Here is a 26,606-nt window from a genome sequence, read left to right as displayed (position 1 = left end):
ACTCTATTTATTCTGTTCCATTGTTACAAGTTACCTTTTCAGCATTACTTAGTCAGCATCCTGTAGTTATCTCATCCAGTCTTCCTTCTCATGATCAGTAGTTTCTGAGGTGGCTGTTTATTTAGTTGATCACTGAACTAACAGCCACTATGCTACATTGCCACACACACAGAAGGCTTAATTCTTCTATCAGAAGCGCCCTCCCTCCTCTCTGGCCTATTCCATCTTCAGAGAAAATACCATACTTACTCAACTCTGTTTTCATCAGTATATCATTCCGACCCCATGTTTAATGTAAACCAATAATTTTTAGACATAGAGTCAGCCAGATTTATGAAATCTTTCCCCCATATTCCTACTGCTTGAAAAATATCTCTTAAAATAGAATGATGTTAAAAAGATTCACCAATAACCAAGGTAATAGCTGGCTTGTGGAACTCCACATAAGAAAACAGACCTGAAGAAGTGTGGTGTTCAAAGTCTGAAAATTACTTCTTGGAAAGAAGTCAACAGACACCATAGTGTGAGGAACAAATAGCCATAAACAGCCATGGCACCCACCTTAATAAGGTGGTCCTACATCTTAATAAGATGTAGAACCTCCTTTCACTGCAATAACTGCAGCATACTTTCCACAATCACACAGTACCGATCAGTGGAAATTTTGGACCATTCTTCCTGTAGGCATGTAATGAGGTCCTGGACTATTGCAGGGCTGACGTCACTTGACCTCACCCAATGCTCCAGTTCATCCCATAGAAGTTCACTAGGGTTGACATCAGGGCTCTGAGTAGGCCAATCAAGTGTGCTGATGTACATTTCCATAAACCATGCAATTACATCAACAGCTTTGTGAAATGGTACATTGTCTTTCTGAAATAGAAAATGTTCATTTCCATAGAAACAACACAAAGTAGGAAGCATTGCATTGTCCAGAATATTCGGGTGCCTCTCAGAGTTCAGTGTTTGTGGCACCACAATACAGTACTATATACAGTATCTACTATCTATCCATATACAGCACTAACTTACTATAGGTTGATCAACCAACCTCTCGTATATGGGCCAAACATTAAAAAAAAAATTCCATAACAAATTCCATTCCTTCGCTCCATAACACAGCTTTCCAAACTTCCATGTCCCTCTGTACATGCTCTTTGCATGACTGAAGACAATGCTGCATGTTGGTTTGGGTAATGTGGAGGTTGCATATTGTGGTCCTACCATGGAATCCCATGTGATGAGCCTCGGTTCTGAATGCTTTTGTGCAGATTTGTGTTCCATTTGATGCCTGAAACTCCACATTCGACATGGCGGCTTTTTACATATTATCTTTTGAAGCACCTTACAGTAATATTAAGTGAGTGTGATGGGTCATCCACTGTGGATAGCACTTGCAGTTGACTCTCTGCACTTCCATCTCAGTCTGGTATCACTGATTGTTGACCCAGAATGGTTCAGTTTGTCAAACAGATAGACTGCAACATGGCATTCTTTCACAACATCTCTTTCAAACCTTATCAGTTTTCCTTTCTTGCAGCCATTTCACCTGGATACAATTGCACCGACTTGGGAGAACATCATATTCCTCCAGTTTTTACCAACTAAAACATGTACCACACTTTTTTTACATACCATGTGACAAGCCTTGCACTCCTTTACCCATTACCTGTGTTTATAGTTTGTCCCACAAGTTCCTTCTGGTCAGAGAGTAACCGATGCATCTTCTAATGCTGTTTAATTTCATTCTAATCTCCCATAACTTACCCTTCTATTAGTGTGTTTACTCTGATGACATGATGATATTTACTCGTCACAATATATATGTTTTTTTTGTTATTAAATTGTTTATTTCATCTTTACATAATTGGTGTATGTAATAAGTTCGTGTCTATATGTATGTTAGATTAATAATGAAGTATATCTTATATATTGCAGTTGTACATGAAAAGAAAAGGTAATTTTGTAAATTGTATTTATTTCAATAACATCATTTGGCTATATAAAATTAAATCTTTAGTATTGAATTATTTTTAAGGTGCTCTTTTGAAAATGGTGCAAGAAATTATGCATTCTTTTCAGTAATAAATGTACCAGAGTAAAATAATTTATTTCATTGCACTAAATGAAAATTAACATTGTCAATATTTCCAGTAATAAATAAATTTGTTTATTGCTGGAAATTGTGGGTAGATTACAAGATTGATCTGATGATTTTTGAAGTGGATATAATTTAACTATTTTAAAACACATTCTTTCATATTGAAATTCATTTTTATTTCTGCTGTGAACAAACAAAATAATATAGCTCAGAGTTATACTATTGAAAGACATTCGAATCTAGTACGTTTATCCTTCAAAAATCATATGGTGGTTTATGTGTTTCAGCTGGTGGGGAGGTTAATTAGCAAGATTAAATTGCATAATGAGTTTCCAAAGTACACCTTTTATCTATTAATTTGGTTTCTGTACTAAAGCTGTAAGAAAGAAGTTGGTGCATTTGTTTTTGTGTCTAAATATGTAAAATGTTGAACGTTAATACACAGTGCAAATATTTTAGTTTTGGATATCGATAAATTCTGAAACAAAATTCTTCTCATTTACATATTTTGGGTGTCATTTTTAATGAATTACAGACTTATAACCACAATAATGTGATAAATCTGTTGTTAGGTAAATGCAGTAATTCAGATTTGTTCAACATGGATTCCAAGTAACTTTCTGAGAAACTTGAGTTATTTTAAAATTCATTGCTGTGTTTTCTTTTTCTTTTATAGCTAATTTTAAATTGCTTTTATGAACATGTGTTTTTACCTTCCTTATTTTATTTATTTTTAATGTAATGTTTTTCATTTAAGGAATCACTTTGGTAAACACATTCTGCTTTTTCTTTTCACAAAGTAAAACAAAATTTTATTAGTGTTATTTAATAAGTGGATTGCAATTTGTTTGATTAGCATCACTTTAATTTTTGTTCTTTTTTGTTTGTTTGTTTCCTTGTTTTTAAAATATTCACTGATTAAGAAGGATTTTTTATGATATTTTTTGATTCTGAAGTGAATAAAAAGATGATTTTAAATCTAGATAGTGTAGAAGGAATAGCAGCTGATGACATTCCTGACCTCTTACCAAAGGATACAGATGGTGAGTTAATTATTTATATTTATTTATTTTATTATTTTTTTGTGATTCTTAATGAAATTTTAGTAACGTAAATATGATTTTGAATGAGTAGATTCATTGCAGAATGGTTTTGATTATGAAATGGCATAAATTTTGAAATGTCATGAATTACTCAATATAAATGAAAGAACACTTGAAAAAAAAATTGTGATATCAAGAGGTTAAAATTAAACTAACTAGATATATATAAAAATCATAATTTTTTTTGTGTGTTTGCATAAAGGAATAATTATTTTTGCCACCATATCCAGTTCAGTATAAATTTTGTTAGTGTTCTTCAGAAACATAAAAAATGAGTGTTTGTTACCATTTTAAATTACTCTTGCATTGTATGATTTCAGGTTTTGTTATTTATGATGCTTTTTTTATATTTTTTATTAATATTTTTACGGTTGTGGTTACTTAAAATATGGGAAATAACCAGATTTTACATATACTACTACTTTTCTAATTCAGTGCTCTAAATTGTTTCATACTCGATATAATGAAAAGTTTTAAATGATGCTTCTGTTACTGCTTTCCATCAGCAGAGGAATATTTTACAACTAGATTTGTGTGTGTGCCTCTTGTAGCATTATATCAGCGTGTTTATCCTTTTATGAAGATTGAAAATATATTAATTTTATTTTCACTTCAGGAAGTTATTTTCTTAAAAAAACAACAAATCATCTGCATTTCATCATATACATTTTTTTAGTAGAAAGTTTGCCAAGTCTTTCTCCAACATCAGAAAAGTTGGAACATCTTGGTAAAGCAAGACCCAAGAGACTCAAAACCCGTGCTCCTACCCGTCCTGCTATTCAGAGTAAAGATATAAGAGAGGATATTCAGAATTTAGGAGAAGGATTAGATGTATTTTTTCGGCATCAGCAAAATTCATCTTCAACTCCTACTCTTTCACCTGATTCAGAAGGACTTAGGTTAGTTTCAGGATATGTGCCTTTTTATTTATTTTTATTTTCCATAAAAATTATACATAAGTTTGACTATATTTGAAATAAAACTTTATAACAGTTGTAATTTTCCAGGCTGGTTGGCTGAGTGGTTCACTCTCTAACTGACAAGGGTTCAAATGGTTCAAATATCTCTTTGGGCACAAATGTTTGTGATTATCTGGGAGATGAATGAATTTCATCACCTGGTGTATCACCACTAACCTGCTTATTGTAAACCTGAAGTGGCTTAAAAATGTTCTGTGTTTTGGTTTTTGGGTAGGGTGTCCAGATTATGCAAGAAATATATATATATAAAGTTTAAAATAAATAGGGAAAAAAAAATCCTTAGCCCACCCATTGTACTCATGCACTATAGCTTTGCAACCTTTCATTGGCAAGATCACATAATAAAATAATTTTTACAGTCTTTATCATTCCATCTCTCTCTCTCTCTCTTTTTCTGTTCTGTAATTGAAGTACCAGTCATGTAGTGTGTGTGAAATGAATTCTTTTGCTCAGTGCATTTCAATACACTTCTCTGATTATATGGTTCTGGACTAAATAGTTAGCCCAGAACCATATAGACTTGCACTATCTATTATGAATCCATTTCTCATGACTCTTGTTAGGGCCTACGTCCATGCCCCTAAATTCAAGAAAATATTGGAACATTTAAAAAAAAAAATGGTGTTTTTGTGATAGAGATACAATTTTTCCAAAGGTGATGCCTATGGACCTCAAATTTGCTGCTCATAGCTGCCCAAATTTATTAAATCCCATATTTCATCTCTGTCACAGATATATCATCAAGGATACAATCTCAAAATTATAAAAGCATACACAAAAAACAATCGAGAAAAAACTAGACTAAAAGCCTAAAGTCCTACGAGGAGCACCCTCTATGGATGCAGTTGACTAGCCTTAGCTCCTCTGTTAGGTGGGAGGCCTAAGAATTAGTTTCTCAAATCTTGGAAGTTTAATACAATCATATTTATTAAGATTTAGTCTAACAAATCTGCTGGTGATTCTAAGAAAAGTCTTTCAAGTTTATGTGCAAGGAATCCAAAGCATGTCAGCTAGACAGGGTTGACCATAGTTATGGTGTCACAAATATACACAAAAAACAATCGAGAAAAAACTAGACTAAAAGCCTAAAGTCCTACGAGGAGCACCCTCTATGGATGCAGTTGACTAGCCTTAGCTCCTCTGTTAGGTGGGAGGCCTAAGAATTAGTTTCTCAAATCTTCGAAGTTTAATACAATCATATTTATTAAGATTAAGTCTAACAAATCTGCTGGTGATTCTAAGAAAAGTCTTTCAAGTTTATGTGCAAGGAATCCAAAGCATGGTCAGCTAGACAGGGTTGACCATAGTTATGGTGTCAGTCTTATTTCGTGTATTCTTCTAGGCTAATGTTGGCAGATCTCCCAGTTTGTCCATAATAAGTTGCGCTTCAAGAACAAGGAACCTTGTAAACATCTGAAACAGAGAGTGGAGGAAGTGAATCCTTAGGTGAACATATAAGGGCAGCCAGCTTTAATACTTAGATTATATTTTTTTATGCTTCTGGCTATTTTTCTGAGTTACCACAGATATAGGGAATAGTAATAGCATTACTTTAGTCTGTTTGTCAAGAGGGATATGCCAGTTCATTGATCTTTTTAGTATTGTAACCACTGGACAGGAAAGTCTGGTGAATAAAGGAAAGTTCAGCTCAAAGGGATGGATGAATGCCTTTGTGTAACGGAGATTGGAGGCTCTGTAGACAAGGATTTTAATAACACCATACTGTTGAGAGAGGGGGTGATGATAGGAAAGTTTATGTATGTGTCTGATGGCATAACTATGGTCAGTCAGGTCTAGCTGACCATGCTCTGGATTCCTTGCCCAGAATCAAATGGAAAAACCACTGTACTTCACTGCAATATCTCTCTTAGAAAACGTTTTTCCCTCTGACATCGTAGATCTCTTTTCCTTTGCCATTAACTCTGGGTATTTCTCTTGGAACAACAAAATCTACAAGCAGATAGAGGGAACTGCTATGGGTCCCCCCCTCTCACCCCCCCTTGCCAATTTCTATATGGAAGATTTCGAAAAACGAGCCATAGACTCGGCCCCACTCAAACCTTCTATCTGGCTTAGATATGTAGATGATGTGTTCTCTATTTGGCCTCATGGCCCAGACACGTTAGACTCCTTCCTCAGTCATCTCAATAGTCTACATCCAAGAATCCAATTCACTATGGAAAAGGAAAAGAACAATTGTTTACCCTTCCTAGACACCTTAGTCACACGCCTGCCTAATGATACACTTACCTTCACCGTATACAGAAAACCCACACACACAGGCAGATACATTCACAAACTCTCCCACCACCACCCCTCTCAACAATATGGCATTATTAAAACTCTTACCAAGAGAGCCCACAATCTTTGTTCCAGTGGAACCGCCCTCACTACTGAGCTTAACCACATACACAGCACTTTCCTCTCCAATGGCTACAGCGATCACAGTATCAAAAAAATAATCAACTCCTCCCCCATTCCCCGTCCTTCTCGTCAACAAGATTTTAAAAATGCCATCACCATACCCTACATCCATGGCACATCCGAAAAAATAGCCAAGATACTAAAACAGTACAACCTACACACAGCATATAAGCCCTACTGCAAACTTGCTACCCTTATCTGTTCTACGAAAGATCAGCTCCCTCCTCTCTCTCTCTGCCTGGAGTTTACAAAGTACCCTGTTCCTGTAAGCTGGCGTACTTTGGACAGACAGGCAGATCAGCATCCATCCGTCTAGAGGAACAAAAGTCTTACATCTTCAAACACAACTATGGCCATTCAGGCTTGGCTGACCATGTTTTGGACACCACCCACAGGGTATCATGGAAGAAAACCACCATGCTCCACCACAGCAAATTCAAGAAAGAGAGACTTTTCTTAGAAGCAGCAGCAGCTCTCAAAAACCAACCAAATCTCAATAAATACGGTTGCATTAAGCTTCCGAAGATTTGGGAAACACTCATCACCAGAGTTCCCACCTTACATTCCAGGCCACTTACTACTGTCCTTAGAGGGCGCTCTACCTAGATAGGACTGTAGTGTCACCCACGTGGTTGGGCTTAGTATTGTTTGTTATTTGTGTATATGTTACATTAATTGTTTTTGTAATCCCCGTAGATGTCCTAGTGACTAGGACGAAATATAGGAAGTATTAAATTCTATTTTAATTCTTTTGGAGTGTTGTAAAAAATCCATTAAGCCTCCAACATGAGGGTGTTATGAAGGATAATATATGAAAACCGCCATTTGTAAGGCAACATGTTGAATGCAACATACCCACACCTGGGCAGTGATTGGAACATGAATCTGCACATAAACATTCAGAATCGAGGCTCAAACACATGGGTTTCCATGGTAGCACTGCAATATGCAAACCCCACATTTCCTGAACTAACATGCAGCATCATCTTCAGTAGTGCGAAGAGCACGTACAGTGGGATGTGGAAGCTTGGAAAGCTGTGTTATGGTGTTGACAAATCATGCTACATCCTCTCCCGAGTAGATGGACTGGTGTGGGCATGTTGGATTCCTGGTGAACTTCTCTTACCGGAGTGCATAACCTCAGCTATGAAATTCAGAGGTGACAGTGAGATGGTATGGTCCTGTTTTTCCTGGTTTGACCTCGGACCTCTGTTTGTGGTGCCAATAATATTGAACTCTGAGAGGTATATGAACATTCTGGACAATGCAATGTTTTTTTCCTACTTTGTAGAAACATTGCATTGTTTCCAACAATGGAACTGACAGTGGTTTAACCATGCAGTTACAGCAGCAGTCATGAGACTGCTGCAACTGCATGGTTTGTGGACATGAACATCCCCATTCTTAATTGTGTTTATCTTCATCCATTAATAGTAGTGTTCATATCTCAACATCTCTTGATATTGGGATTCAGGAATGTATTAACAGAACCAACAGTTCCATTAGCAACAGAAAGGAAGAGAAAAGGTTACCAAAACAAGTGTTTTTTTTTTTTCTATAATGGTAGAAAAAAGACCCAAAGGAAGACCAAGGTCGAGGCCTTAGGAGACAGAAATAGAAGATTTACCTTTTCACATAGTATTATCGTCATCATATCTTCTACCCCCCCCCTCCTCCCAAGTAACTGTAGAGGTACTTTAGTATTGGACACTTCCTAAAAATACAGTGTACACTGATCTGGTAAATAATTAAAGTGTATATTTCATTAGAGAACTATCAGTGTGTCTTTTGCTGGGTAAAATTGACAACTGATCGTATTTTCAGACTGCAGCAGAAGAAATTCTTTATCAAGTTTATAATATTATAAAAACATTATAAACTTGATAAAGAATTTCATTTAGTATTTGTGGACTATAAACAAGCATTATCACTGCATTCATCAAACACACTATGGGATGCAATGAAACTTGTTTTTTAGAATACCACAAAACTATTGGCTCAAGTCCTCTCCTGGGTTTCTTGTGGATGAGGAAGCAGTGGAGAGGATTCAGAGGAGAGTGACCAAGATGGTGAGTGGTCTGTGGAATGTTCCCTATGAGGAGAGATTGAAGGTGTGTGGATTGCAGAAGTTGGTTGATAGGAGAAAAAAGAGGGCATATAGTAGAAATGTTTAAGTTGCTTAAAGGATTTTATAGAAATAGATGCAGGGGAAATGTTTCAGCACTTGGCTAGAGGGACCAGAACAAGAGGTCACCCCTGGAAGTTGAATAAAGGTGTGGTTAGTAGAGGTGTGGGGACTAGATTTTTTGCTTGGAGAGTTGTGAATGAGTGGAATGGGTTGTCAGAGTCAGTTATGAGTGCTTTGTCTGTTAATGGGTTCAAGGAGAGATATGATAGATTGGGTCTCCCATGATGCTTTGTCTGTTAATGGGTTCAAGGAGGGGTATGATAGATTGTGTAGATAGATTGGGTCTCCCGTGATGAGTCTTCAGACTCCATGGAGGTGTCCGTATTATAATAATAATGATGATGATGATATGATTATATAATTACCACACTCTCTGCAAAGTACATTTCTTACAGGAACATTCATCAAATTCACCAAGGAGATGCTCTCTCACTGATCCTGTTCAACCTAGTATTGAAAAAAAGTCATTAGAGATGTAAATGGACAAAGAGGTTAGAAAGGAATGGGAATAACATCTTATTGACTTTTGCTGATGACATTGTAGTCCTTGGAGATTTATCATGATGTTATACAAACTACATCTAATTTCATTAAGCAAGAACCCCTTTGGCTATTTTCTTAAACCAGGAAAAGACTAAATGGATGTGCATAAGGATTCATCATTCCATGTTGGTTGTTGATAACTATATCTTTGAGCAAGTGGATTAACTGTCTAGGATTTATCATTAACAGCTATAATGATATACATCAAGAGATAGCAAGAATTGAGAATGCCAGTTGTGGATATTTTGCACTTTTACAATTCCTAAAATGTAGAATATTATCAAGAAAATCAGAAAAAAAAAGAAAACTCAATTTAAGCTCTGTTTGTGATTGATATTAACCTTCTGTTGTGAAACATGATTAACAACAAAGTGAGAAAAATGGCATTTTGAAAGAAAAGCACTAAAACAAATTTGGATTGTCGTACATTCAAAATACTCGACTATACGAATGAAGACATAATGAGGAACTACAAAACCTGTTTCAAAGTTCCAATGTTCCATCATTTATAAAAAAATAAGAGAATTGAATCGTTTGGCCATCTTTAGAGAACAAATGATCAGTTAATTAAACAAGTACCCTTGTAAATAAAATTGACAAGATAAGATCCACAGGAAAACCCCAAGCATGATGCATGAATTTGTTAATGAAAGTCCTAATACAGCTGGATGTACACTTTACACCTGATGCAGCATTAAATGGTCCATTAAGTGTTGAGGAAGGGTGACTGCATTAACCAGCTAACCTTTCTGTCATCTAGGGATATAGATACTACCCTAACCTGACCTCAGTTTCTCCATCTGTGTGAACTGATTACCGCTATTCAAGCTTGCTGTGCTATAACCACCACAGCCTTCAGTTCACTCAAAAATCAAGTTTTCTGTTTTCATTCTAAAATGCTGTGCATCTTCCTTTTGAACAAATATGAGACACACACACGTGCACATGCACGCACGCATACATATTAAAGAATTATCTGCCTCTTGATCTTCTCAGTTCTTTCCTTATCTCCTCTGGCTACAAATTCAGTCTCAAGTTGCTATTAACTTTCTTTACAAGAAGTTCAAAAAAGCATTCTGTATTCACTGAATATAACCTCATAATCTGTGCCATTGAAGTTATTCTCCCACTTTTCAAAAACTGTGAAAAATGAGAGAATAACTTCCTTTAATTGCAAGTCAATGCGCTCTTTAATAGCACAGTTATCCGATGAAATTAATTAACTACCTTAGCAATATAGCCCCTATTTCCATCAGACTCCCATTAATATAGTACTCTGACTACACTGTTCTGTGTCTGAAATGCATAACCTTACATCATTTCTGAACTGACATTCATTGTCACTTGTCCAAATAACCAGTCTGTTCAAGTCAGCCTACAGGGATTCTGTATCAGTTATGTTACTTATCACTCTCTCCAACTTAGTGTCATTAGCACATAACTGGATATCACCCTCTACACCATATATCCCCTTTATTAGTATACAGGAAAACCTCACTTAATGCAAATTCGATATGCGCGATTGAGTGAAATGATACCATTTCCTGCTTTAAGTGAGTGGTAATCAGTTAACGTAATTTTTTCACATTATGCAAAATTTTTTGCCGCCAATCTGCAGTGAGGGGGTGGCACTTGTCGATGTAGTAGGCAGTGGCAGTGCTGCAGGCAGTGGCCGACAACACTTGGCATTTGACTCAAAGTTATCATCACAAGCGCACATACAAACTGTTCTCTTTACTCAATCACTTTCCTTCATTTTGTTTTAATTTAGATACTTATAAGACTTTATTATACTCAACCCCTGATATGGAAAAGAGAAAGACTGATAAAGAAAGTGGCAGTAATAAAATGAGAAGAAAAGTAATTACATTAGAGGAAAAGGTGGAAGTCATTAAGAGACATGAAAGTGGCTTAGTAATATAATGATTGTGTGAGACCTGGGATACAGCCAGTCTACAGTTCAGATTATATTAAATAAGAGCAAAGCATACAAAGAAAAGTTGCTGCTGCTTTTTTAAGCATGCAGGTCACCCAAAATTTAAGCCATTTAATGATCGAGATGGAGCTTCTTCTATCACTTTGGATTGAGGATTGGGTGATAAAATAGTAAAGTACAAGGAATATTCAGACAAAAGCTCTCAATATTTTTACATCATTGAAAGAGACCAAATTTCAAGAGGAATGTGAAAACTTTACTGTGAGTTTAGGATGGTTTGACCATTTTAAAAATCGAGCTGGACTGCATAACATAAAAATAACTGGTGAATCTGCTAGTGCTGATAAAGGTTTGCAGCTAAGTTTCCTGAAGAATTGCAAAGGATAATTCAGGAGGGGGGGGGGATGATGACGATCGCAAATACTCAACGTCGACAAAACTGATCTGTTTCTGTTTTGGATGCATATGCCAACAAAAACTTTTTTAGCTAAAACTGAAGCATCTCATCGATACAAAGTCTCTAATCTCTAAAGATCATCTTATGCTTTTATTAGGGGGCAATGCAGATGGCAACTTTAAACTCAAGCCTATGTTAGTTTATCATGCGCAAAATTCAAGATCTAACATTATTGAAGAAATCAGCACAATTGGAAAAGAACTTGGATTTAATGTACTGGATAATGAAGATGTGCGAAACTTGCTCCATTCAGAACAGTTAAGCAGGAATGATCTCCTTTAACTAGAACAAATTAAACAATTGAATTTTATTAACTTGGATGATTTTATCCTGTAATATAGCTTATACTGTAATTTTTTTTCAAATTCACTAACAGATCGATGAATTATAATTATTGCTATTGTTTATTGTATTCGCTTAACACGATTTTGCTTAGCATGCATTAATTGATGGATTAATTAATCATGTTAAGCGAGGTTTTCTGTATAAGGCATACAACAACAGTGGCTGAAGTAGAGAACCCAGTGGTACACTACTGTGGTCACCCTCCTCTTAGGTTCATCCCCTCTGAATAAGAATCTGAATGAAGTAGATCACTCACTTCCTTTGCTTATAAATTAGTGTTCTCTTAACTATTACTGCCATAACATTTCCATTCATACTTGCTTTCCATTTGTAACAATCTGCCATACCATCTCATTTGCTCTCATTTAAAATTCTCCTTGCTTTCAACACCATGTTTCTCAATCTGCCCTATCATCTTATTTTTTTCACATTCTGACCCAAGCAGTCACTTTTCTATTCTTGTCACAAGTTTATTTTGCTTGTCCATATCTTTATACAAAACTTAACAACATTCCCATCCAGAACATTTACTTTGATGCGGAATCCTGTCAAATTATTTGGAAAATTTTAGAAGTATCATGGCATATCTATTCTCCTTATCTGATTCTGCTTCATTCTGTTATAGATTGGTAGAAAATTGCTAAAGCAAGAACTCCCATTAACAATGCTATGTTGTCATCTACAAAGGATTCTATTAATGTATATTCACCTTTGGATGGGATTTTTTACCATTCTCTTCAGCACCTTGATGGCCACAATTAGTACACTGATTGGTCTATATGTCACTGTTAACTATTATTTTTCTGGAAATAACATATACTAAAATATTAATTATAAAAACTTTAATTTAATACTTTCCTATCTTTTGACCATCATCAGGGATTACAAAAATCAATGATATGTTCATACAGGCACTAACACTGGACAAATGAGAATGAAGAAAGGTAACAAAAGTTGATCCTAGAGTCCTAAACAGTGCTCTCTAAATAGTGCTGAATTGGGTAGTCTTGGCTGTTGGACTGAAGATCTTAGGATGCATGCTTCCCAAATTTGGGGAAGTCTCAGGCACCCAAATTTGTTTAGGTTTGGAAAGTTTTTCAGGGCTGAGACAAATTCAAGGAATGGCCTTTCATATTTGTATTTGCTGTGGTGTTATAGAGTAGCCTTCTTCCAACGTATCCTGTGGTGGGTGTCCAAAGCATGGTCAGCAAGCCCCTAGTGACTGTATCGGTGGAACTGAATGTAGTCCTTGTGTTCAGAAATTCTGATATTGGCTGTTTGGCACTAGTAGGTCAGTTTGCAACTGCTAGGGACCTGGTAGATACTTGGGAATCTGGTGGCAACTCTTATATCCCTTACAAGAAATATATGTTACTGTATAAGTTACTGATTGGTCTATAAGTCACTGTATCAGTCCTAGGTTCATCCTTGTATAATGGAATTATCTTATGCTTGCTCCATTCCTGAAAAATTAGCGACTTGGCTAACTCTTAAACATTTCATTGACCACTATTCTATCCAACCCAACTGCTCTATTCAATTCAAGCTCGTGTAGTAGCTTTAACACCTCTAACTCATCAACCTCTATTCTTTATCCAGTTCCTCTTTTGCATCCATAAAGCTAATTGATCTGCTTATAATGTGAATACCTTACTAAAATATCCCTGATAACTCAGCTATTTCTAGCATATCTGACACTTTGATACCATTCACATTCACTAACACTATTCTTCCTTTTACTTGCCACATAGTGATAAATTCTCTCAGATTTACCTTGGCATGTTTGGTAACTTCTTTTCAAAATGAGATTTTACCTTTCTTGCCATAGCCATCATTCTCCTACCCTGCAATCGATATCATCCTGAGTCTTGTCATCCCTGTTCTCACAGTATTTCATGTACATTGAGAGAAAGGTCATTATTTAAATGAATAGCGCTCTTCTGAATACAATCTAGCTTTCTAAGGGACGTTTTTCGAGGTACCATCCCAGATGTGAGAGCAGTATTCTAATGGCAGATTTGGGATCTATAAAGTGTTGGATGTTGTGCAGAAGAGAAGTAATATAACAAAAAAGAACAACAATCTTCTCTGTTATCTTAAGAGAGTATGAACATGATGTATTTATGCAAGGATAGACTACCTGTGAAAATGAGTCTGAGAAGAGAACACTAATTTTGTTTGGCGAGCTAAGTGTTATCTGAGAAATAACACAGAATTGAGCTTTGGTATCATTAAAATTTACTAAATTATCTTCACCCCATATCAGAATGGCTAGGAGATCAGTATTTAAGATATTGGCCATAGAAGCTTGAATCCCAAGTCCTCTGGATACTTCAAGGTTCTGTGACCCAGAGGTATGGAGTGTGATGTCATCAGCAAAGCTATGAAAGGAGTAGAACATTAATGACACAAGATCAAAGACATATTGGAAAAGAGTATAGATGAATACACATATCCTTGGAATACTCCAATATTGAGGGGGGGAAAATCTGAAAACCATCTACCAGAACATTCAATAAACAACCAAAAAAACTGGCACTCCACTCAAAAAGGGTAAGATAAAGACCATAAAGTGGCAGTTTGAGAATAAGGCTGTGATGCCAGATTTCATCGAATTATGCCTTGAAAGTATTAAGTGTGACCACACGAGATATTCCAAATTTTTCTATGGCTCGTGTTCAAAGGTGTGTAAGGTGAGGAAAGAGATCTGCTGTAGAACAAGAATGGCAGAATTCATATTGATGATCACTAATTAACTGATGGGTATCTAGGTAATGAAAGCTGGATATTGACAACCTTCTCCATCATGGACAATGAGACCATAGTTTGATGGCTGACTTATCTCCCTTTTTAAGAACAGGCTGAATAAAAGATTGTTTCCATGCTGTTGGATGAATTGATACCAGATAAGTAGGAAAGCTTATAAACACAGCACAGGATGGGTTCTGTGCATAACTTAGTACAACTCGGGGGGATGCCATCTGTGCCAGAGGACTTAATAGTATCAAAGCTAGTGAGCAATTTTCTGATGTCTAATGTCAATAGATCAGAGGGGCATACTGAAGAGTTGGAATATTATTATTATGTGACACCTCCAGGGAGTCCAAAGACTCATCGAGGGAGAGTGTGCCAACAGCATTGAACGATTGATCTCCTTCCAACTACTAACCGTGCTCAAACTTAACTTTTTTCATGAGCCATTAGTAGCAGAGGCTCTACCAATCGACCAAACTTTGCTGGCTTATGAAGAAATTTGTTTTGGTCATCTAAGATTTATCCTAACTCTGGAGTTGAACTCAAATATTTATCCATCAGGCATCCTTTAAATAATTCCATGTACAGGTGATTTGTTCAGTTGCTCATACTTTGGCTGCCTCAAATTGCATTCTCGATTTAGTATAATTATCCCCTCATCACATTCTGCTTAAGGTACATAGTTATTCCTCAGTAATTCTGTAATTTTTTTCCTTCATTCTGCATGCTTATTCCTCCTTGCAATATATATCCCAAGAAGTGTTATCATTAGGGATGATAACACTTCTTGTATTAATGGGGTATATCTGCCATGCAGTTTACAGCCCTTTTTCAGATGACCTATGTCTGTAGCAGCACCTAACTATGTATTTTATGCTTCTGACCTTGATCTCACACCAGATAGCCTCTGCTCTTGGTTGTATTTAATTCCTCTGCAATCACTGACAGTAACCTCCCCCCCTTGTATCTTGTCCTGAATATACTGAATATCTTCCATTCTATTCCTGAAAAGTTATTCTCTTCTGTCATCTGCATCTTTTTGATACTGATAATTTTTCTTCCCACTACATTACTGCTGCTAAGAACTCCCTTTTTTTTGTTAACCCATGCTGCCTTTAGCATTAACATATATATTAATTATGTTAATGTTAATATACATTAACATATTCTATATGTTAATGTTAATATACATTAACATATAGATAGCAGATGACCAGGCTTCAGAGTGTTGGTGGACTCTGAAAACATCATCATTATCATCAAATTCCTGACATGTACCCTCAAGAGATGTACAGGATATTAGGATAGTACTACATGAAAAACTTACATCATTGCTAATTTCCTATCAACAATGTTCCTACAAATCAATCTGTTGTATGTCAGGACTCCAACATTATCAGATATATTTTTGTATTCTAAGGCACTTTTTACTGTATCAATCTACCTATATCTTGGTCTCCCACTGGGTCTTTTCCTGCCAACCTGGCAGAGAACACTTATTTTGCTGATATTTCCTCTCCAATTCGTTTAAGTGACCATTCCACCTGAGATTAGCTCTGCTAACACATTCCTGGATGCTTAACAATGTTAACATCTTTTCTAATCTCCTCATTTTTAATATGATATTGCCATTGATGCCATCTTTCTCAGGACTCTCATATTTATGGTCAAGCGTTTTATTTCTAACCTTGGTTTGAACACTGTCTTGTACATAGATAATTTAGTTTTGACTAATTTTTCTCTTCTTCTTTATAAATTTATTCAGTTGACTTTGTACTACCATGCCAGCTTTGTTGATTCTGTTGTCTGTTTCCTTATTTAATTTACCACCTTCACTAAAAAGTGTGCCTAAGTAACTGAAATGTTTTACTTATTCTATAGGTTCTCCATTCAAATGCAGTTGATATTGTCAGTGTTTCTGCCAATTTTCATTGTCTTTGTCTTGTTGTTGCTGATTTCCATATCAACTTTATTACAACAATTATTCAATTTAGTCAGGGAATCGTGCAGAGTTGTACTGGATCTATTTAGAAGTATAACATCATCTATATAAAGTATAGCTGAAATTAACATCTCCAATTTTGATATCAGGTTTAATACCACTTTCCTTCATATGTGATTCATATAGATAATGAATAACAGAGGGGTTAATGTACATCCTTGTCTGACACCAGATTTAACATCAAACCATCTTCCTGTACTTCCTTCAATTCTAACTGCTGACTTACAACTCAAATAAAGACTAAGTATTGCTTGATAGAATGTCCAATTGACACCATATAACTGTAGCATTTTGAATAACTTTTCTCTTGGCAGCTTGTCATATGCCTTTTTCAGGTCTTAAATAGAGACACAAAACTTAAATAGGGATCATTAGTGAAACATGGCTGACAGAAGATGATATAGTTAGTGGGATAGAATGAACTGCAGCCAAGGAGAATTGAAGTTGTATCGCAGGATAGTGAAAAGAGCTCATTTGAGGGTATTTGGTGTGAGATTGAGACTGGCAGAACAAACTATACAGTTGGGTGTTGCTATAGACCAGGTGATGGAATATATGGTGGAGATAGTATGCATAAACAAATTGGTGAAATGATGGAAGGAGGGTAATTATTATGGGGGATTTCAACTATGGTAACATCGATTGAAAGGAGGAGAGGACACATGTGAGGAAGGAAATGGATTTTATTCAATTATTAAGGGATAACTATCTGAGACAACATGTAATCAAAAATACTAGGGGTGTGAGAGTGCTTGACCTGGTAATAGCATCTGAGAATTTGACTGTAATGAATATGACCATGTTGCCACCTATTGGTGAGAGTGATCATAAGGTCTTGACCTGGGAGGTGGCTAAAGGTGTGGAATTTTCAATTACGACAGGGTATATGTGGAATTATCGTGCTGGCAAGTATGACAAGCTTAGGAGATTGCTTGGATCAGTGCCATGGCATGTACAACTGCAAGGGCTGGATGTCGATAGAGCATGGGAATTGGTCAAGGTGCATTTACAGGAGGTTATGGCTGATTGTATACCTAGGGTCCGAATAGTAAAACAAGTAGGGGTTAAATGGATGAATAACACCATTAAGCTTGAGCTGCAAAAAAAGAAACAACTGTGGAGGGAATTTAAAGAAAGAGGTGACCTACAGGCTCACGAATGGTATAAAGTGCAGGCCAGAAGGGTAACGAGCGTGGTAAAAAAAGCAAAAGCTGATTATGAAAGGAAACTAGCTATGCAAGCTAAAGAGAATCCCAAGCAGTTCTTTCAATATGCTGCAAGCAAAAAAAAAAAAAAAAAAAAACTGTACACGGCAGAATGATTTTAAGGAATAACGATTGTAAGGAGGTCACTGAATCAGTCGATATAGTGGAATTACTGAGCAAGCACTTTGCAAGAGTATATCATCCAGGTAGTGACATTGAAAAAATGAAGGAACCATACGGGAATTGTGATGAATGAAGTGGAGGTGACTAGTCTATTACAGAACCTTAATGTGAATACATCTGTGGGATTGGATGGTATACCGGCACGGGTCTTATGTGAAGCGGCTAAAGAATCATCAGTGCCCTTGACCATGTTGTTTATTCTGAGTCTCGGGTCTGGATAAGTCTCGAAGATGTGGAAAGAGAGGAAAATAGTTCCACTGCATAAAGGAGGATCCAAGACTACTGTTGCAAATTACCGACTGATCAGCATATCAGGAGTCGTTGTCAAGGTCTTGGAGAAAGTAGTCAAGGGAAAATTACAGGAATGGATTGATGAAAATGAGATACTGTATGGAGGACAGCATGGTTTTGTGAAGGGTAGATCATGCCTCAGTAACTTTCTCAGGTTTTATAACACAGTGACAGCTGAACTGGATAAGGGTAATGGGTTTACAGTGATACTGCTGGACCTTGCTAAGGCATTTGACAGGATGCCACATGGAAGTCTAATCCGTAAACTGCAATATATGGGAATGGATATAGGATTGGTGAGATGGATAGGTGGGTGGGTTGTTGATGGAGAGATATCAGAGAGTAGTTTATTCAGGAGCAGAGTCCAAAAGACAGCCTGTGACTAGTTGTGTGCCACACGGTTCTGTTCTTGGACCACTGCTGTTTAATTTGTTCATTAACAATATAGGGAAGGATCTAAGAGGAACAGTTCATTTGTTCGCTGATGATGCAAAGTTGGGTAGGGCAATAGTGAATGCAGAAGATGTCAAAATCTTGCAGGACGACTTGGATAGATTGGAGTTCTGGGCTAAGGAGAATGGATGTCAATTTAATGTGACAAAATGTAAGGTTATGCATTTTGGGGTGAAGATTTTTGGTTTGCAGAAATTAGTTGATAGGCAGAAAAGGGGAGATATGATTGAGACATACAAATTGCTAAAGGATTTCTATAGGATTAATTCAGAGGATATTTTTGAGATCAGGACTGGTGGTGGGAGAACTAGGGGACACTTATGGAAGCTCTGAAAGAGTGTGGTTAGCAAGGGTATTAGTGCTGTGTTCTTTACTTTTTGAGTGGTGAATAAGTGGAATAAGCTTCCAGAGTCTGTTGTGGGTGCTATGATGGTGAGTGAGTTCAAGGTAAGGTATGATAGATACTGTGAGAATGGTGTATAGTTGTGTGGACATGATGTTTAGGGCCTCCCTCGATGAGTCTAAGGACTCTCTGGAGTCGCCCATAATAATAATAATAATAATCTTTGTTATATTCCCATGAATTCTGAATTATTTGTCATAAAGTGAAAATCTGATTCTGACAGCCTCTATTTGGCCTGAATCCAGCTTGTTCTTCACCAATTTCCCTTCCACACCCCTTCTCAACTGTTTCTCAAATATACTTGCATAAATTATGCAAGTATAAGATTTATGCAAGTATACTTGAACAAGGAACACTCGGTAGAGAAATACCCCTGTAATTTTCACATTGTTTTATTTCCCTTTTTATATATGGGTACTATGAGAGCTTTACTCCCTATCATCTGGAATTCGTCCCTCTGTCCAGGCCTTCTGAACTACGCAGTGTGTTCACCAAAAGACTTTTATACCTCCGTACTTGAGAATTTCTGGTTTAATATCATCTACCCCTAGCTGCTTTTCCACATTTCTGGCTTTTGATGACTTTTTCTACTTCAAGTATGGATATGTATTAATGATTGATGCCTGTTGAGTGTTGTTTTTATCACCGTGCTTGTTCATTTAGCAATTTTTCAAAGTAATTACTTTATAAATCATATTTCATAATCATAAATCACTTTATAAATCAAGGAAATCTTTTTCTTCAGTTTTCATGTCATCTTTATAATCTCTAATTCCTTTTACAGCACTCTTTCCTCAGTTTCTAAGCTTTTTCAACAGCCTCCAGAATATTTTGCCACCTTCCTGATATTTATTTTCTATATTTAACCAAAGTCTTCCCATGACTTTTGTTTAGCTAGTTTTATACATTATTTAGTTTTCTTACATTTGTCTCTGTATTCTCTAAGAGCACAAGCTGACTTATTCATCTGGAACTTCGATATGCTTTCTTCTTTTCCTTCACTGCCTCTTAACTTCCTGTATCCGCCCATGGAGTTCTGATTTTGCTATTCTTGCAGAGAACCTCACCACATCTGCCTGAATCGATCAATATTTTCTTCAGGGCTTGCCACTGAATCTCCAAAGTTTTTATTATTATTATTATTATTTAGGCCTCTAAGGAGTCAAAAAAATTAACCACTGGAGGTCCTTCCTAGAAACACAAGTCTATTAAGACTCATCGTGGAAAGTCCCTCCTAGGAAACACAAAATCTATCATACCAATCCTTAAACTCATTGACCATTCTCACCCTCACCACTCTATCAGACAATGCATTTGACGGTTCAACCGTCCTCCATGCAAAGAAACCACTCCTCACCCTCTTGCTCACAGGTTTCCTTTCATAACTTCCAGGGATGGCCCCTTGTCATCACTCCATCCTGCTGTTCACCCAAATGAAATAACTCCCCAGTGTCAACCTTGTAACTGCCTCTCAACAGTTTAAAAGTCTCAATCATATCACCTCTCCTTCTTCTATCCACCAAACTCTGCAGTCCACATTCCCTTAACCGATCCTCATAACTAACATTGTACATTCCTGAAACCATCTTTTTAATCTGCCTTTGTATCCTTTCCACTGTTAATTTATCCCCTTCCAATCCTGGGGACCAAATCTGAGAACAATAGTCTAAGTGTGGTCTGATCAGGGTCTTATACAACGGAATGATAACTCTTTTATCTCTGCAAGTCAGTGTCCTTCTCATTATTGCAGCAGTCCTCTGTGTTACCTTCACCACTTTTGCAATATGTCCCTTGAATTTCAGGTTTCTATCAATTATCAACCCCAGATCTCTTGTCTCCCCTGTTTCCTCCAGTATAGCTCCTCCAATAGAGTATGCCGTATCCCATCGATATGTCCCAAACCTTACACTATGCTGCATTAAACTGACATGCCATTCATTTGCCCATCTGTCTAGCTTATTCAAATCCTCTTGCAGGACTACCACATCTGTACTATTACTAATAACCCTTTCCAGCTTCACATCATCTGCAAACAACTGAATATCCCCCCTGCAATCCACTGACAGTATCATTGATATAAAGGTTAAACAATATAGGTCCCAGTACTGAGTCCTGTTTATTTTTATTTATTTATTTATTCATATGTAGTTTTTCTTCCCTTTTCTCCCCCATCCCTATTTGGGCGAGTTGAGCCCCCTAATGGAAGGTTAAGTATTTATGGCCATAGATTCATGTGTTCACAGGGCCGGTTTGCCTTCTTGTAATGAAAATTGGGATGAAATTCATCCCATTTTTCATGAAAAACTCCAGATAAACTGGGGGAAAAAACCTGCTGCCCAAGACTGGCTAACTTGGCTATAGCTGAGGAAGATCCTTAAGCTCCTCATATCGACGACGGGAATCGAACTCAGGACACTCCTTCTCGAGGCATATGGTTGCGGAGCGCAAAGCCACTAGGCTAGCCCTGTGGGAACCCACTTGTAACCCTCCACCTACTTGAAACTGCCCCACCATACACAACTCCCTGATGCTTATCGGACAGCCAATCCTGAATCCAGTTGACCAACCTGACATCCAAACATGTGCTGCAACTTAAATATCAGCTTATCATGTGGCACCCTGTCTAATGCCTTTGCTAAATCCAAGAAAATGGCAGTATATGCCTTTCTCTCATCTACTGCTCTTGTAACTTTATTATAAAAGGCCAGCATATTACTAAAACAAGAGCACCCCCTTCACAAATCCATGTTGACTCTCACAGATAACATTACCATCATCTGCCAAATGTTATACACGGTCCTTAACTAATTTCTCCAAGATCTTAACAACTACTGATGACACACAAACTGGCCTATTGCCCTTATGTAATGGCACTATCTTACCTTCCCTCCATTCTCTGGGCACCTTTCCCGTTGCCAGACTTTCATTGAAAAGCCAGGTCAAAGGAGCTGTCAGTTTTTTAGCACATTCAAATGTGCTAAAACACTTTTCATATTCAAATGTGCAAATGTGTTTTGTTCCTGTTGTCAAACATTTTCATTTTTCCTTGAATAATGTTTGTATATTTTAGTCTACAATTTAAATCTCAGAGCTGTCATTCCTACTCTGCTATTTAGATCCCCCAACAAGGACCAACTTTTCCTTGTTGGTCAGTTGCTTTTTCTAAAGCCTCAAAAAATTCCTCCACTTCTACCTTAGTAGAACCTTCCTGTGGGACCGTAGGCACAAATAAGTCTCATTGTCCAGTTCTCCATTCTGATATTTGCCCACATCAGTCTACTTGATATTGCCTGCCATTCAAGAAGATGATCCTCATATTTAGTGTTGAATACTATAGCTACTTCTTCTTTTCTCCTGATTGTTATTGCCTGAATATAACATTCTGTATTTATTGCTTAGAATGATTTCACCTGTTTTTTATCTTTTTGTCTTAAAACATTACCAGTTCAAATAGGAAGATGAAATTGATTCCTCAGCCATAACTCCAACTGTATTTCCATTAGTTTTCACTTCCTTTCTTGACATACTAGCCCATCCATTCCTGGGGATCATCCCTAACTTACTGTCATTCTCTCTTCCACTTGTATGTCATTTTAATTACAATTTTGACCTCTTAACATGTCTACCCTTTCACCCAACTCATCCAGTCATATCTAGTTTTCCTCTCTATTCACATGCACTCTTTCATGAATAATAATTTCCCCCAAGCATCAATACCAGTTCCATTCAAGTTTATCCCATGTAATTCAAGTTTAACACATGTAATTCAAGCCTTTAATCCACATAGTTATTTATTTTTCCATGTCATAATTAGCACCAGAATGCTTTTTTGTCATTGTTGTTGACTTTAAAGAGGCAGATCCTCTTACATGTGCCTTTATAGGGTTGTAGCATCCTTCACAATTGTATTCATTGCTGATAGTGAAAAACAAACATGCCCTGTGGCCAGAGGTGTCAACACTAATGCTGAACCTGAAGAAAAGAACTTATCAGTCCTTGAAGTGAGGGAATAGCAGCAGAACATTCTTTGATACTTTAGTATTTTATTTATTTTGTAATACAATTTTCCACACAGTAACAAAAAAAAATTTCTACAAAAATCACATAAAAATTATGACAATAATGAAAACAAAAATACAACTTTCATAGTGAATAACTAAGTCATCATTATTTATTACATTTGTAACTTTTAAATTATACATATTTTACAATGGTGCTCTCTTACTTTTTTTATTAGCAGACATTTTAATAACATCATCCAAATCCAATTGCCTTGCTAAAAATGCTTCAATAGCCAGATTACCTAACCATTGGTTCCCAACTGGTGGTACGCATGTCCCTGTGTGTGGGGGGGGTATTTTCTGGGCCGTTCAGGGGTACATGAAAAATAATCAGTAATGGCGGAAAAATGGATTTAAGACTGTATTTTGCATCTTTTGAGGCAGTGAACAAAAGTGTCAGTATTTAAAAACAGCTATTTTAAAAACAAGGGGTACAATTTATAGAAATGGGTTTAAAAGGGGTACACAAGTGGAAAAAGGTTGGGAATCACTGACTTAAACTATTGAGGTGATTCTGGCATATAGCCAATCTTAAAACATTTTTAAATCTGGCAAGTACACTGAATGATCTTCCTGCTTTTGCCACAGTTACTGGTGGTGTGCAAAATATTCTTAAAATAATACGAATGTTTGGAAATACTACTTCTACTTGAAATTTTCTTATTATGTTTAATAACTTGAATGGTGGTAGTTGATTTTCTCTGTAATTTGCAAAATGTAGTTTTTAAATGTATCGTTTCTTCTACATTTTCTTCAGAAATATCACAAGTATATCTATCTATTAAACTTTTAGCAACTTCTATCATTGTACCATTGTCGATATGCAGATAATTCCACAAAAATCCAAATGAATTACAGAATTCATTTACTGCTTCATAATGCCAAGATAAGTTTTAAATAACACTGTCTAAAATTTTATAAAACACTTGACTTTTAAAATGCTCTTCGGTAGTATTGCATTTTTAGCTGATATCACTTAAATTATAATCTGTAAATGTTTAAGTTAAGGGATATTACATCCCATATCATTTCTTAGCCGAATAAGAAACTCAAAGAGTTTCATGCCGAATATAGTAGAAACTATATAAAGTTCGGCGATTCCAAACGTAAACAAATACCTGGATACTGCAGCAACTGATCCTTAAGGTAGTGCAAGCTGAGGCAACTCATGTCAAAGGTGGAGCAAGCTCCAATCACTATTCTTGATATTTACCCATAATGTGAACTTAGCTCCTAGGAGCTGTATTACCGTTCTACATTATGAGAGGAGGTCACTACCCAGACCGGTTTCAACCTTTATTGAGGTCTCATCAGTAAGTAGGTAGACCTAGTTAATAACAAGTTTGTAGCAAACAGAACTTACAACCCTTCTATGAGTATTGCCAAGAGGTGTCCTAATAAATTATTAGATATATGAAGAGCCAAAGGCTTCAATTCAGTGACATATGACATATTTAAGTTAATATACTCATAGAAGGGTTGTAAGTTCTGTTCGCTACAAACTTGTTATTAACTAGGTCTACCTACTCACTGATGAGACCTCAATAAAGGTTGAAACCAGTCTGGGTAGTGACCTTCTCTCATAACGTAGAACAGTAATACAGCTCCTAGGAGCTAAGTTCACATTATGGGTAAATATCAAGAATAGTGATTGGAACTTGCTCCACCTTTGACATGAGTTGCCTCAGCTTGCACTACCTTAAGGGTCAGTTGCTGCAGTATCCAGGTATTTGCTTACGCTTGGAATCGCCGAACTTTATATAGTTTCTACTATATTCGGCATGAAACTCTTTGAGTTTTCTTATTCGGCTAAGAAACGATATGGGATGTAATATCCCTTAACTTAAACATGTCATATGTCGCCGAATTGAAGCCTTTGGCTCTTCATATATCTAATAATATGTAAATTTTTATCTAATTTTGCATCTTATACCTTGGTCCTTAAGAATTGTGCATCCAGTGAATCTTACTCCTGCTTTACAGGACAAAGCTAAACTGCCAATGCCTGTTAAGTTTTGTCTACCTTCATATTTCTTTATAATTTTCATTTTCATCTCCAGATCAATTTTGGTGTGTTTACACATGGGTTTACTTTTTCCACTTTTGTTCATTTTTTTCTAGTCATTATGCTCTACCATAGTGCATGCATACACTAAAAGTTATTACATGTATGAATACAGATACACAGTATGTCCATCTTTGACAGAAAACACAAACTAAGACTGAGAATGGTGCACACATGAACTGCGTGGGCTGTCTGCCTTGCAAACAACCTCTGTTAGGTGGGATATGAGTAATGTAGGCATGTTAAATAAAATATTTATAACTTAAAATTGCCATTTCAGGATAATTTACTTATGTCCAAATTCACTTAAATCTGGGTTTGCCTTTAATTACCTCACTCAAGCAGACAACTTCTATGCATTTAATAATTAGAGAAAATAATTGCTCCCTTCAAATGAAAAGCAAAAGGGAAAAAAAAAATTATTTTCCTTGCATTAAAAACTTCTTTCGGGTACATAATATTGCAATAATAGAGCAGTAACAATAAAATACTGTTTCATGACTGGTCATTCTCTATTTTCATTAGACCATCATATTCATTTGTATTCAATAAATAACTTGGAATAACACCTTTTTCATAAAGAGCTGCAGTTTCTAATTTCCATGAAATAAAGAGGTTCTCGAGACTGATGTCTTTTTTGAAACAAGTTTTACCTCTATCTGACCAATTGTTTAACTTCAACAATGAATAAGTATCTTTTAATTAAATATCTGCACATAAAACCATGGATTTTTTCTTTAAGCTATACAAATATTATATCAGTAAAACCTTATTAAAAGTGCATCTGTAGAAAATTATATTTCCTCCCTAAATTCTTTTTTTTTTTGTTTTCTTTCTCTTTGCTGTGCTACTCCATTTGTTATCATTTGTATACAGTAGTATCATGCCTTTGAACATGTCACACAACACTGATGAATCAGATTGCTGTCATGTAAATGAGTTCTAACACAAAATGTTTTTCAATAGGTAGAAAAGATAGGATATAGAAACTTGTAAGTTACTGAAAAGGTTGTATAGAATAAATATGAAAAATTTTCCAGTGCATGACAATGGAGAGAATAAATGGTCACCCTCTGAAAGATAAGCATAGATGAAGATATGAGGTTTTATTG

The 26,606-nt window shown here is 36.3% G+C and overlaps 1 protein-coding gene across 2 annotated transcripts in view; it reads left to right on the top strand.

Moving 5' to 3' along the window:
• Positions 1–26,606, top strand: part of LRR (capping protein regulator and myosin 1 linker 1 leucine rich repeat protein) — a 917,109-nt gene that overhangs the window by 727,308 nt on the left and 163,195 nt on the right. Inside the window, exons 28-29 of one of the 2 annotated variants that reach the window (XM_090401191.1) lie at positions 3,085–3,144; positions 3,881–4,103. In XM_090401191.1, coding sequence (XP_090257317.1) covers positions 3,085–3,144; positions 3,881–4,103 — 283 coding nt within the window. The remainder of the gene's footprint in view (positions 1–3,084; positions 3,145–3,880; positions 4,104–26,606) is intronic. The other variant, XM_090401192.1, reaches the window with a different exon arrangement.

Source organism: Typopeltis vanoorti, chromosome 12 (genome assembly GCF_054136105.1).
Source record: "Typopeltis vanoorti isolate ZY-2024b chromosome 12, IOZ_Tvanoo_1.0, whole genome shotgun sequence".
Lineage (NCBI taxonomy): Eukaryota > Metazoa > Arthropoda > Arachnida > Uropygi > Thelyphonidae > Typopeltis > Typopeltis vanoorti.
Note: the sequence above shows the minus strand (reverse complement) of the source record. Positions and strands in the feature narration are given on the sequence as shown.